General features: G+C 40.4%; 1 protein-coding gene across 1 annotated transcript; it reads left to right on the plus strand.

The window, feature by feature from the left end:
* Positions 1–3,645: 3,645 nt before the first annotated feature.
* On the plus strand, positions 3,646–14,574 carry GCK72_003963 (uncharacterized protein; the record flags this gene model as incomplete). Its single annotated transcript, XM_003101530.2, has 8 exons — positions 3,646–3,768; positions 7,658–7,777; positions 11,161–11,259; positions 11,366–11,499; positions 12,370–12,846; positions 12,905–13,033; positions 13,224–13,266; positions 14,107–14,574. 8 exons carry the CDS (start codon positions 3,646–3,648, stop codon positions 14,572–14,574), a joined length of 1,593 nt encoding a protein of 530 aa, XP_003101578.2.
* Between the last annotated feature and the right edge of the window lie 576 nt (positions 14,575–15,150).

Below are 15,150 nucleotides of genomic sequence, written 5' to 3' on the forward strand. Positions count from 1 at the left end.
TCCGTCTTCCGCCTTCCGCCATTTCGAAAACCGCATTCCGCTCAACTCTGCTCCCATCATACTCCTGTAAGATTTTAAAATAAACTTTTGTATGGAACACGGTACCAGAGTTGCATGGAAGTGAAACTTTCTTATCCGGAAGTCGGAAGTCGGAAGTGAATTTCCTTACCCGGAACTCGGAAGTCAAAATTAGATTTTTCGCAAATATTCAAAAACTCCAAAAGAAAAGATCATAAAATTGGCGAAAATCAGTGGAAAATTAGGTTTTGGGTGGAGAAAAGCCTATTTTCCGTCCTTTTAGACCCCATTTTCCATGCATTTCTGCGAAATATACTTTTCGGAAATTCCTGGAATGACGGAAGTCGGAAATGAAATTCCTTATCCGGAAGTCGGAACTCGGAAGTCGGAATTCCATGCAACTGTGCAAATTCCTACTGTAGCTTAAAGGTGCATAGCAACGCAGCTGACGCATTAAAAGTAGATTTTGGAGTCCGAGGGTGTCGTGTCTATGCATAAGTGTCTTGGTTCCAGTGTTTGCCTACCAGAGTTGTACGGAATGCCATTTTTCAGTTTCCGGAATACGGAAACGGAATGTGATTTTACATTTTCCGGAATACGGAATCCGGAATGCCGAAAAAACCCGGAATTCCGGACAACTCTGGTGCCTACTCATTATCACTTTCCGGTAATTTACCGGTAAATTTCCGGAATTCCGGTAAATATGAATTTTTGTCTTGCGCACGAAACCGGACATTTCGCAACCGGAAATTTCGCAACCGGACGTTTTGAAATCGTTTCAAAACGTGCGGTTGCGAAACTTCCGGTTGCGAAACGTCCCTGAGCCATAAAATGTGACTTCTGCTCAAGTCACATACTCCATACCCTTTTTGTACACTTGATTTCTATTCCGGCCCCCTTGGGGAGTCTTCTAATTGTTTTCAAGCCATTTCTATCGCTTTTAATCCTTTCAAAAATTCCCGAAAAGATTCAGAATCCTCACGTTTTCAATTTTCCCCTCAGAATGACGTCTTCCCTCAGAAACATCTGTCCCTCTTCTTATGCTATCACAATAAATATAAACACTAATTTAAGCCACGCCCCTTTGAAATTTCGAAACTATAATTGAAGGTTGCCCTGGGAGAAGAGGGAGGATGATAATTGCTGGCTTCACCATCCAAAGTTTTCGAGAATTTTCTTTTTTCTTCTTTTTCACGAATTCTCAGAAAATTTGAAAATATTTAAATCTCTGTAAAAACGCTTACTGTGCTACAGTACAGCCAAAACGTGTACGTAATTTTTCGTAGAATTCAATGCACCATATCTTACGGCAAAATGCAGACAAATAGGTGGGAAAAATGGGACGAAATGTACGTAATTTATCGTGAAAGCACCATCTCTTACGACAAAATGCACAGAAACACAACTATTACTAAGATTTCAAAAATGTACGCAATTTGTCGTAAGATCCAATGCCCCACGACAGAATGCACAGAAATTTGGAAAGCGTGGCCTAACTCCCTTTTCGCTGGCCTAGAATCTCGAATTCCTAGGCCACCAATTTTCTAAAGACGTCGTGTAGTCTCACATGACACCCCTTCTGATTATTTTTCCATCTGCCGCCGTCATTCTCAATTCTTTTTTTCTTCGAAGATGGAATTGGACACTACATTCTTTTTTTTTGAAGATTCCATGTTTTTCCGGGTTAGAAAGGGTCAGAAGATAAGAAATAGGAAATAGAGAAAAGTGGGCGGGGCTTAGTTGGTGGTGGTGGCCTAACTTTCCAAGATGTTAGATTTCTAGGCCACCAGTCTTCCAGTGCAAAACTTAAGTACGTCATTCCCGAACAAGTTCTGAGAAAAAAAGTGAAAAACGGAGGACGGGTGAAAATTGAATTGAACTTTATTTTATGTCATTTTTTCGCGTTTTGCTTTTTTTTTGTTTCTTTGAAATTAATGTAAGTAGGATATAGTTTGATTCTATTGAGAACAATTTAGAGATACGTAAGTTTTTGAATGTTTTCAAAATGTCTGAAATAAAAGCCGTCACTATTTAAAAAAGTGGAGTCAGTTTGGAGTTATGAGACTTGACCTATATCATTGGAAAGCTGAGAAAACGCTGATTCCAAATATATATTCGGTTTTTGCCCTCGAAACTTCTCTTTCGAGAAAAATGGGGTCAAAGTTTCGACTCATAACAAGTCATTGTGCACAACCACTTATTGGTTCAATTCCTCCGGCCACCAAGTTATTTTTAGTTTATTTTAAACGTTTTGTTTAAATATGCCTCGAACACTTTTTATTCAGTTTCTTGTCATTTTCATAATGTTTTTCTGTTCATTGTTTTCTTTCAATTAACAAATTATTTTAATAGTTCCAAAAAAAGTCGATTGCTCATATCTCGGCTCATTTCAACATTTTTGAAAATTTGTGCCTTTAGCTTTTCAGGTATGCCAATTAATAACTGGTGTTATTTCTCTTCTGCAATTTAACTTAAAAAACTTTTTACTTCTTACTTCAGAGGCATCCTAGAATGATATCTGCTAGATTTTATTTTATTCTACTAACTAGAAAAGGCCATCGAGTGACCTATATCATTGAAAAGCTGAAATCACGCCGATTCCAAATATGTTATCAATTTTTACCCTCGAGGTCTGGTATTCGAGAAAAACGAGGTCAAAGTTGGGAACGGAATATCACCATTTGATTTTCCGAACTTTGATCCCATTTTTCTCGAACACCAGGCCTCAAGGTCAAAAACTGAGTATATATTTGGAATCAGCGTTTTCTTAGCTTTCCAATGATATAGGTCACGACCCATATCTCCACACTGACTCCATAACTTTCCCTAGTGAATGATCGTTTCATCTGGGCCAGTCTGACCGTAGGTAACATTTCAAATCAGGAATTTCAAAAATTCCCGTTTCCTTTATCGCTGTTAGAGAATGCTTCAAATTATGATATTTTTGGATGCCTTTTTCTTCTGAGAGAGTTTGATCCCTTCTCGAAATCACACCAAACTTAGGTGAGTCACCTACCAAAAATTCTCTTCAAACCCTGACTAACACAACCTTTATAAGAGAAATCTCGAGGGATAATTATCCTGGAAAGGTTATCATCTCTAAGGTATTTCCAGACATACATTTCGAAATATTTTGAAACATCACTATCCATTTGTTATAAGCCGAACTTCGTCAACCTAATGAATATGAAGCCGCACTTTTTTCATTGTTGCTATTTTTAATCATACTTGAAAACCGGGCCGTCGCGTAACTTGCGTTAAACTCAATATTATGGGCTGAAAAATATACTAAAATGTAGATCTCGACGAGTTCTATGTACATGACCTACTATTGTCAGGATGACGGATCTCTAATGTGCCGCGGGCCGGGCTAGAATGGCTTTTTTGGCCATTTTGGCACTTTTTCCCGAACCGTGCACATTAACGAATAGCCATCCGGCCCGTAGTGGGTCACGGACGTATAACTCGTCGAGATCTACATTTTGGTATAATTTTCAGCTTATAATATTGAGTTTGAAGAGAGTTACGCGCTGGCCCAAGTATGTTTTAATGATCTCATACCCCCTGTCTTGTTCTCCATGACCTAGAAAACTCCCAATGTTTTTTCTTCCAGCATCCCTTTCAATAATGCCGCCACCAATCGACCCTGAAGAATCTTCCGGAGACACCATGAACTCCTCAAATGCAGAAACGAGTACGAGCAGTGCGGATAACGGAACCCTCGAGACAACGACAGATTCGAATCGACCAGTAAGTGCGCTCCATGGAGACTATAAATATACACTTTCCCAATTGACGCCATCTAGTACTACTAAATTATTCAAAATTCGAAAAAAAAGTTCCCCCCAATTGACGTCTTTCCATCAAATTCACCTGCTTCTTTTTTATTCTGGTTTACTTTGAGACCCCTTGTTTAATTGATTCTTGTTGTAATCATTCTATTTCTGGATTCTGATTTGTTTGAGAAACAAGGCTGGGGCGCCTGTGGCGCGGAATTAGAATGGAAGGGAGAAAACTGGAGTTAGGTTAATAGAATATGCAGGGACCTTTTTGCGCAATTTTTTGGCTGAAAATGCACAAGAATGTTTGAGATTTTACAATTCCGTGAGATTTTCTGACTCCCGGTTACATTTTTCCAGAGACCGCCCGGATTTTTAACAGTGGTCCACCTAAAAAAAGGGAAGAGTATTTTTAGACCTGTGTAACTTCTGGCACAAAGTAATTACAGGAAAACAGCTAGCATATTCAGAATAAGCACATTTATAGCTTTCTGTGTTGCTTTGACCGGAATTTCAGGTTCCCCAATTTTAGTATTTTCTGGTCTTCTTTATGCTAGTCTTCCACTCCTTCACCCACATACCCAAATTGAACCACCTGATCCCCTATAATTACTCCAAACTTTTGCTCTGGTAAATGCCTTTTTAGTTTCGTATTAAAAACCTTTTTGGTAAAGTTTTTGTAAACCTCAAGCTCTCCCCCTTCATTAAAATGAGGAAAAGGGTTGGTTTGGACTTGTTTGGAGGAGAGAATCACATTGGAAATGAGAATGAGACCAGAGTCAGAAGGGGATTGGTAAAAAAAGTGATAAATTTAGAGTCCGGTTAATGATCTGGTAATGATAGGGAGGACAAGGAGTACTTTTCGATAGTACTACCCAAAATTTGGCAGGAAGACTAAACATCGTACTTGCAAACCGGGCCAAAACGAGCCGACACGGGCCGACTTGTAACTCGCGTCAAAATGAATATTATGAGCTGAAAAATATACCAAAATGTAGATCTCAGCATGTTCTATGCCCGTGACCTACTACGGGCCGCATGGCTCTTTGTTAATGTGCCGCGGGCCGGGCTAGAATGGTTTTTTAAACCATTTTCGCGTTTTTTGGCACTTTTTCCTCGCCCGCGGCACATTACCAATCCGTCACCCGATTCTGAGTATGTCAGTGGCATAAAACTCGTCAAGATCTCCATTTTGGTATATTTTACGAGCCGGCCCGTGTAGGCCCGTTTCTGCCCGGTTTGCAAGTATGCTAAACATGCTTCGGCGCTTGCGGCGCACAACAATATCGAATTGGAGTTTCGTAGTTCGATCAGTTCTGGAACGGGCGGTTCTTATTCAGGCGGTTTTGATTTGGATACCTGCTCTTCGCACACTCTAACTGATTAAGGGTACCATCCAAGGTTGAGCGGAATTCCGTCTTCTGCTTTCCACCATTTTTAGATTTTGCCTCCTTTCAAGACCACCTCTTATCAGGTATGTCAGGTTTCTATTTACAGTACCCAAAGCCAAATTGATGCCCTTTTTTCACATTTTGACGCTATCAAGTCCTCATGAGCCCGTCACAACCGTCCCACGCGGTCTTATAAGGAAGTCAAGACACCGTAATCACTTTCTATGATGTCATTCAGAATTTTGTGATCTACGTTCGAGAGATCAGTTCCGCTTTCTAAGAATCTGTTTTGAAGACTTGAGCCTCTCAGGGGAGCATAATTAGAAGAGACTTGGGGACTGATGTCAGTTTTTTCTATGATTCATTCTTATCACTATTATTATAGATTTGATTGTTTGAACTAAGCATCTTCATAGAGAAGATATCTCAGTGCGATAGAGCGTAGATGTTTCAAAAATAGATTTTGCTCTAGTGAAGTCACATTTGTACTCTACATCCCCATTGACTTTCTGACTTTTATCCTCTCGTGTGGATTTACGTAAACCGGATACAAAACTACAAAACTGGTGGTGCCAGGCACCCCGATAACTTTTTCTAAATTTAAGATTATCTATGATATTTTTCCTCAGGGAAAGCCCCAGGGGATGGGGGCCAGCTTCGTTAACAACCTCATTATATTGTTTTTGTGTTTTTACAGATGTTATTGAAGAAACGTGGTGATTTTTTCAACGAAACTTTGACAAAAAACATTTATGTCGCATTGCGGAACTTGGTATACATTTATGAGAATACTTTTTTGTTTGCTAGCAATATTATGAGGTGAAAAATGTGCTTTTTGGCAGGGTTAAAGTGTCAAAAATGCGGAAACTACGGATTGTAATTTTACTGCGTAGCGACTCACTTTATTCATACGCGTTGCCAATTAGTCTTGTAAGTTTAAAGTTGTGCGGTAGAGCGAAGTTCCAACCTCTAAACTTCACCACTGCACGTATAGGCGTAGAGTCCACAGGAGTATATTTACTATGAGTCTTGGTCAACGCGAGTGCATAATCCTGGTGTCCATCTACCGGTGTCCCTGGATTACTGTAAGTACTCAAAAGTGCAAAATGTAAATGTTTCATTTAGAACCGTAGAACCCCGGTAAGTCGTAGGACCCCAGTGCACTTTATTGACATTTATTATAGGTTTTCCACAAAGTTTCAAACTCAAAGTTTCAAACATTTTTTGTCGAGTAGTTTCCAAAAAAACCGAATTTTTGAATTCTTAAAACACTAACTAACACGATAATGTCCTCTACACCTAACCTGATTCTGTGATATATACGTGGTCATCTCATTGTAAACTTATTCATAACACGCATTTCACTAGCTACGCGGCTATCAACCATCCGTGTAGCAACTATAGTTGTACGGAATGTCATTTTTCAATTTCCGGAATCCGGAACCGGAATGTCAAAAAACCGAGGATTCCGGACAACTATGGTAGCAACAAGTGCTTGCTACAGTAAACCTGATTACTGTATCTATCGCTACCACGGTTTTGTAAAGTCACTCTGTTCTCTGATTACCTATACGCTATTTTGCCGTATTCCGTGTTCACCAGAGTTTCATGGAATTCCGATTTCCGACTTCCGTCTTCATGCAACTCTAGTGCTCACTACTCATTGTTAGGATATACAGTACCACACAAAACGGTATCATCAATTTTAGCTGTTTTCAGTGGAAAATGACCAACTTTGACAGTGTATTTCGGTGTCACCTGATTGTCCGATAAACTCAAGTTTATATGGGTTGGACAGAGCAAAAATAATACATCATTTTTGTAGTTGACCATTTTTTTGTAGGGACACAACCAAAAAAGTTACAGGTCATCAAAGTAATTTCTCCCTGAAATCTCGACTAATTTCAATGCAAATTAGTTCGCTTTGACAACCTATAACTCTCAAGATAGTGTTGGTACCAAAAATGGTCAACTACAAAAATGATGTACTACTTTTGCTCTGTCCAACCTATATAAACTTGAGTTTGTCGGACAATCAGGTGACACCAAAATACCCTGTCAAAGTTGGTAACTTTCCACTGAAAAAGTCAAAATTGATACCTTTTTGTCCGGTACTGTATATCCTAACAATGAGTAGTGAGCACTAAAGTTGCATAAAAACGGAAGTCGGAAATCGGAATTCCATGGAACTCTGGTGAACACGGAATACGGCAAAATAGCGTATAGGTAATCAGAGGACAGAGTGATTTTACAAAAACCGTGGCCAGGATAGATACAGTAATCAGGTTTACTGTAGCAAGCACTAATTGCTACCATAGTTGTCCGGTACTGTATTTCATGAATCTGTGTTCCAACTCATCGCCAGTACCTAAAGCATTCTTGTTAGTACTAACCCCCCACTCTAACTTTCATCTACCATACTCCCCAACTAACCGCACGCCATCTTTCCCAACTTTTTTCCAAACACAGGATCCTCCCCGTCGCCCACCGAATCCTCCGCCACCACCACCACCAACGATGCCTCCAAAACCACCACCACCACCACCGACTGGATTAGGATCGTGCCTCACCTGCTGCAGCTCTCGAAAAGTGAGTGGTGCACATGTCTCTCCTAATTTCTTTTGATGACGTCACAAGTCAATCTGAACTCAATTTCCTTCTCTCTGCATGTGTGTGTGTCTTAGAGTTTGACTTGATTTTCTTTTCTTTTTTCTGATTTTTTCATTCCGTCAGCAGTGTTTTTTTCCTTTTTCATAACTATTAGGTATCTTTAATGAGAGAGGTGAATGAGAAACCAAAGAAAAAATATGAGGAGCTTCATTTTTGGCTTTTTTGGTTTTCAGACAGTGCATATCAGCTCAGCACAGTTGAAAAATGTACTTTTTTCTCTGAGTCTCTCAATTCCGCACGCAATTTTCTATCGTTACGGTAAAGCGCGGTTGTAGGACGCGTGTCGTGCTAATATCTCGGCTCATTTCTGAGAATTGGTGACTTTAGTTTTTTAGGTATGTATGAATTAATACTGACGTTATTTGGTAAGTCTAAAAACGTATGACGCTTCATAGAATGATGTCTCCTATATTTTATTTTATTCTACTAACTAGGGTAGGCCACCAAGTCAGTGTGGAGATATGGGACGTGACCTACACCATCGGAAAGCTGAAATCACGCTGATTCCAAATATATATTCAATTTTTACCCTCGAGGTCTGGTATTCGAGAAAAATGAGGTCAAAGTTGGCAACGGAATTTCAATATTTGATTTTCCGAACTTTAGCCTTATTTCCCTTGAGTACCATGGCTCGAGGGCAAAAACTGAGTCTATATTTGGAATCAGCGTTTTCTCAGCTGTCCAATAATATAGGTTACGTCCCCCACATTGACCTTACTCTAGTAAGGTATACATAAATTTTCCATTCGACGTCATTTCATGAACACCGTTAAAAAAATTTTGCACCCGGCGCCTCATTATTTGGTTTTCACTTGTAAAAACATGTCGGGCGGTTTATTTTGGGGGCCTTAGAGACTCTGAGCTTGTTCCATGGTCCTATCGTTTTCCAAGTTATGCAGTGTTCAATAGAGCGCATTTACACAATTTGTGTTTTATTGATAAGCTTATTGTAAGCTTAGCAAAGTCCTTTTATAACTAGCTTATAAATTGATCGATTTTTATGAAACCTATGTAGATCGATAAGAAATTTAGTGACCTACATATAAACTAGATATTGAACAGGTGAAAAGTTGGTTGACTAGGTTTCTCGCAAACATGTTATACATACAAATCTTTTCATCCTCATTTATTTCTCAGAACCTTAATATCGGAACTTACTGCTAAATTTGGTTTGTTCCGGGAGACTTGAACTACGTAATCGAGTTTCAGTCTAGTCTAGTTGAAGTCAGAATGTAGGTGGGCTGGGGAACTCTAGGTCATAAGGGATTTCTAAGTTCAGATGAAGTTGGTGGCCTAGAATTTCAAGAATCGGAGTTCTTGGCCACAAGGCTTCTAACTTGAGTTTTAAAAAAAAACTGGTGGCCTAGAATTCCCAGGGATTTGGAAATCTAGACCCCTAAACCTTCCCCCACTACTCCAAAAACTACAACATACTCTACTCTTCACAGTGTTATTGGAGTATGCTCATTTACTTTTTTGCTCTAATGAATCCGGATTCCATGAACTTATTAAAATGGGGGGACATGGTGTACGGATTTGGCATAGGCTAGAAAAGGTACACAATTTTTGAGTATTTGGTTATTTTAGGTGGCCAAATAGTGGAACCAGTTAGCTATTAATTCACCTGTTGAAATACGCTATCGTTCAATGACCTAACTTTTTTCTAGGCCACACCTTTAACCAATGACACATTTTGTGTCCAATCTAATTAGAAGACGTCAACTATTCGATCATACTCTGAATTCTGCGATAATTTGGTGTGCTCCGATGAGTTTTGAGGAGGGTGGGGGGGTGGGGGGGGGGGGAAGAGGTGACTCATTAGTTTAAGCATCCGGAAAGTTCAAAGGTATCAGAAGAATTTGGTGTTTTGGTATTTTAGTTGGTCCAAACAGGTTATTATAGAGCGGTAAAACAAGTTTGCAGAAAAGCTTTATGCAGAAAATAACATTTTCATACTTTCCTTATTCATTGAACACTACTCGGCACATTAATGAATAGCAATCCGGCACGTAATAGGTCGGAACTCGCCGAGATATATATTTTGGTATAACTTTCAGCTTTCGGTTTGCAGTATGCAAAAATTATCAAAGTTACACTTTTTTAGTTCAAAAGAATTTTAGCATGCTTTGTGTCATATCTGCACTAATCCTTCCTCACCCCACCTTTCCAGATTTCGTCAGAATGAAACGGAAAAGATAACGTGATTTTTGAAACCAAATTAAGCCAGAGGAGAATAGACATTGCAAAGAAAGAGAAAGGGGTGTGTACACTCATTGAAGTTCCACCTGTCCCCCCAAGTTTTCTATTATATTCTAAAGTTTTGTGTTCTTAGAATGAGATTTTATACTTTCGGTGATAAGAAAAGTGCTGATTATGCTTGGCTAGCTATTTTTTTGTGATTTTGAACTTTTTTTAGTTGTCATGACGTGGTTTTTTATAGGTTCTGTTTAAAACATAATTGCAAACCGGGCTGAAAAATATACCAAAAACATAGATACTCTGAACTGTTGCATGGTCCTATCGTTTTCCCAGCTATGCAGTGTTCAATAGAGCGCATTTACACAATTTGTGTTTTATTGATAAGCTTAGCGATTTCCTTTTATAACTAGCTTATAAATTGATCGATTTTTATGAAACCTATGTAGATCGAAAAGAAATTTAGTGACCTACATATAAACTAGATATTGAACAGGTGAAAAGTTTCCTTGAATACCAGGCTTCAAGAGCAAAAACTGAACAAATTTTTGGAATCAGCGATTTCTCAGCTTTCCAATGGTATAGGTCATGTCACATATCTACAAATTGACTCCTTGACCTTTTTTAGTAAACTCGAGCTAAACAAAGTGCTCTTAACGGACTTTTATTTATGTCTCCACAACACTGCAATTTCTCAGAATCCTTACAGTACTCATCCGATAGCTCCCACTTATTATTAATCCCCTGACAACATTCCTTTTTTCAAAACATTGTTGTCTCCATTACTCCTTGTCACATTTTCGGTACCAGCCGGCACATCTCTGTCTCCCCAATTTTGTTTTCCCAAAAAACCAAAAGAATATCGAACTTCTCGTGATGAAAAACCCAACTATTAGACTAATTGCGGTGCTCTATCTGACATTTTTCATCTTTTCTCACATTTTCAAATGTCGTTTTTTTTTCGCTAGTCACGCCTCCTCCCTGAGATTTCTAGTCACTTTGAGTCACTCCGATATTCCTTCTATATAGAAAACAAGTTGGCGTTTTTTAAACAATTAAGTGATTATCCCAATCAAGCGATTAACATCTGGAAACTATATTTTCAGAAGATAATTGCACCGGTGACCAGTGTGGCGACGAGCTCCACTAATAATAATCGAGTCCAGCCATTCCCATCGAACAGCAAAACCACCAACCGCCAGCCTGTAAGCATCCTCTCTGTGTAACCGCGCTCTATCTAGATCTCTTCTTTCTCATTTGCACCGCACCGCCCATTCAAACATTCCAAACTAAACTCTCTCTCTCTCCTAGAAGCTGGCTCAACCATCCACCACTACAGCACACAGCCAACATAATATTGAGTCGAGTGCCTCAGCAACTTCAGACATTAGCTTCGGATTTTTGTTGTGCGGGCGACTGTCGTTTACGACACAAGTCAATAACAGGTATGTTGGGATAGGGAAGGGAGTGTCCGTCTGTGTGTTTGTGTGTCCGGATGTCGTCGAGTTACCCTGGTCCAGATCTGTGTCTGTCTGTTGGATCGGTTTGTCCATTTGACCCAGCTATCTGTCTGTGATGTCCAGATATCCGTAACCAACTGAATACATCTGTATGTCTGTCTGTATGCTTGCTGGTCTGTCTGTATGTCTGTCCGTCGGTCTGTCCGGATGTCTTCGACCGAATCTGCTCGGAGCAAACCCGAAAAGTGCCAATGTACAATGTTAGTCGGACAGTCTATCGCGCGTGTCAATTTGTCCGGATGTCCACTTTTTGACTTTCAAAGTGTCGGTCTGTCCGGATGTACAACCGATATAGAATTGGCAGGAAAGGAAGCTACCGCTTACGCAGTTGTCTGTCTGTCTGTCTGTCAATTCGTCCGGATGTCCACCTGCTTGTCTTTGTGTCTGTCCGTCTGTTCTACTCAATGTTCACAAAAATGTCGGAAAATGATGTCTAAATGTTCAATATCTCAATCTCAGCTTGTCTGTCTGTCTATCTATCTATCTGTTCGTCCGGATGTCCGAAATCTCAGTTTTTGTAAAGTTTGGTATTTTGTCTATTTGTGTATCTGTCTGTCTGTGTTTCGGTTTGTCCGGATGTCTTGTTTGAGATAACTAACAAAATGTTCATCTGATCACTGATTATTAGGCTGTGTCTCTCTCTCCACATGTCCGGATGTCCCGATATTTGCATGTCTGTCTATCTGTGGTCATAGAATCTTGAATGATTAGTTTACGCTTATTTTCATGATGTCCGTCTGTCAATCTGTGTGTCCCGATGTCCTCCTTCCCTTTCCATTTTTCCCTTTTCTCCAGAGTCAACGTATGCGGTGGCTCCGAATTAACCCCTGGCGACATGGCCCGCAAGAACAGTCTCATCAACCGACAACTCGAAAAAGATAAGCTCGAAATGAAGCGAACGCTGAAAATCTTATTACTCGGCGGCCCGGAATGCGGCAAATCCACAATATTTAAACAGATGCGTATCATTCATATGAGCGGATTCTCCGACTTGGACTATGTCAATTTTCGATATCTAATCTACAGTAATATCATGCAAGCGATGGATCAGTTGCTGGAAGCGGCGGAGATGCTCAACTTCCCCGCCGATGACTCACCCTCTATTAGAAGGGCATTGAATCACTACAGATCTTATAAAGTGCGGTATAGCATGTCGGAGGTGGAGCTTAACAGAGAGTTGACGGATTCCTTGGCGAAGCTTTACAACTCGGAATTCATCAAAGCCGTGTTAAACAAGAAGAATGAGATCACCTTGCTAGATTCTGCGACATAGTAAGCTCGCCAGTCCAGACTACAGTACCCCAAACTACAAAGACTACAATTTTTTCAGCTTTCTCGACGACCTGGACCGCATATCAGCACACGAGTACAAGCCGACAGAGATGGATGTTCTGAAGGCACGGGTTCCGACGACGGGTATCACAGAAATCGAGTTTCCGTTCAGGGAGGCGACTTTGAGGTGTGCTGGTGTGCTTTTTTGAGCTCCGGTGTAGTAAGGGGCACTAGATTTTGTGACCACCGTATTCAGAATGATCGAAACTACCTATGAGCCAATTTTCAGACATTTTCTAAAAGGAATTCCATTGTTAGAGCGGGAAAAATTGAAACATCACTTTTCACCTGTTGCCTAATTACCATGCGATTTTCAGAATGGTTGATGTTGGTGGTCAACGATCGGAGCAGAGGAAATGGGTGAGTCACATGAAAAGGGGACATCACGGACAGGTGGACAGATTGACAGACATACAGAAGCTGGAATCGTTGAGGACCATGTCGCCAGGGGTTAATTTGGAGCCACCGCATACGTTGACTAACGATTGGTGTCGTTGGATATCCGGACACACAGACAGACAGACAGAAGGACAAACAGACAAGCAGGTAGAAATTGACTCCGTCATTGGGATCCGGACATCCGGACAGGTGGAGAGACAGACAGACTAGTAATCTGTGATCAGAGGAAAACTTCGACTTGTTTGATATCTAAAGTTTTTCAAAATCGAGACATCCGGACAAATCGAAACACAGACAGATGGACTGAAAAACTGAGATCGAGATATTGAACATTTAGACATCATATTCCTCTGCGATTGAAAATTGAGCGGAGTGGACATGCGGACAAACCAACACATTAGCAGACGCACAGACAAACAATTTGAGGCAGTTGGACATCCGGACATTCTGATATACAAACAGACACACAGACCGACAAGCTGAGATCGGGCTCTTGAACACCTACACAAAAAGTTACGGGAATTTTTTCTGGAATCAGTAAAATTTAAGCGGATGTAAAACCGACTGGCAGACAAATGCCGCACAGATTAAAAATTTACCAAAAATGAACGTTTGGACATCTGGACAAACAGACAGACAGACATCCGTTTCAAAGAAGAACGGAACTATAAAACCAAGTGTCTTAACAATGCAAAAATCTGATAGTCACATATCTAGACATCCGGACACACACAGACATACAGCTCCTAACAATATCCGATAGAGCGCACTTCCTCACACCAGCCCTCAATTTTTTTCCAGATCCACTGTTTCGACAACGTGAACGGTGTGCTCTTCATCGCGGCGATCTCCGACTACAACCTTTACACCGACGACGAGGAGAGCCGCACCGAGAACGGAGAGCCCGTGAAAATCAACCGACTCCGCTACTCAATGGAACTCTTCAAACGGATAGCCAACCATCAGTGCTTCAGCAAAAAGACCGCCATGATCTTGTTCCTCAACAAGATTGACATATTTAAGGATAAAGTCGCCAAGTACCCACTGACGACGTGCTTTAAGAATTACAAGGGCGCAAACACCCTTGGGCCGTCTGCCAAGTACGTGACGGATCGATTTACCCGGTTGGTCAGTGGCGATATCCAACACGAGAAACCCGTCTACTCCCACCACACAAATGCGACGGACACCCGAAATATCGATCGGGTGTTCGACAGTTGCATGGACGTCGTCTTCAAGATCTCCATGGAGAAAGTGGGATTCATGTGAGTGCAGACTGACTGTGAGGTCCGTGCTTGTTTCCTTCATTGGAATATTCTGAAATGTGAATGATTCAGATAATATTACTAATCATTGGTGTGCTATCTATACCCTAACCGCCTTTTCTTATATCGCATGGAATGTGTAGGTGATGCCTTGATTCTTAACATGATTATGATGGGTATTTTAATCGATTTGTTTCAGGTACGCTTAACAAAAAACTATTCACAAAAGTCGACAACTGCCATATGTATATTTGTTACGTTGATTTGGATGGTCTACATAATTGTATTTTTTCTTCGTGTGACTGCTTTTTGAATATTTTGACACATTGTACGAATAAACATGTAATTATTACACCGTACACCAAAAATGGCTAAGTTACGCTTTTACAATGAAACCATTCTGTAGGATCTGCATAATGTAGCAAGGTACCGTGAAAATCACAGATGCTCTCTAACGATCCGACATACTGTAACTGCAACTTATTTGATACCGACACTGTAGAAAAAGCCACCTCAAGTACTGTAAATGCCCCGGGGATACTGTAGGCTCCATTGATCTTAATAATAATAATTTATTCAT

The sequence above is a fragment of the Caenorhabditis remanei genome, chromosome II, assembly GCF_010183535.1.
Source record: "Caenorhabditis remanei strain PX506 chromosome II, whole genome shotgun sequence".
Taxonomy (NCBI): domain Eukaryota; kingdom Metazoa; phylum Nematoda; class Chromadorea; order Rhabditida; family Rhabditidae; genus Caenorhabditis; species Caenorhabditis remanei.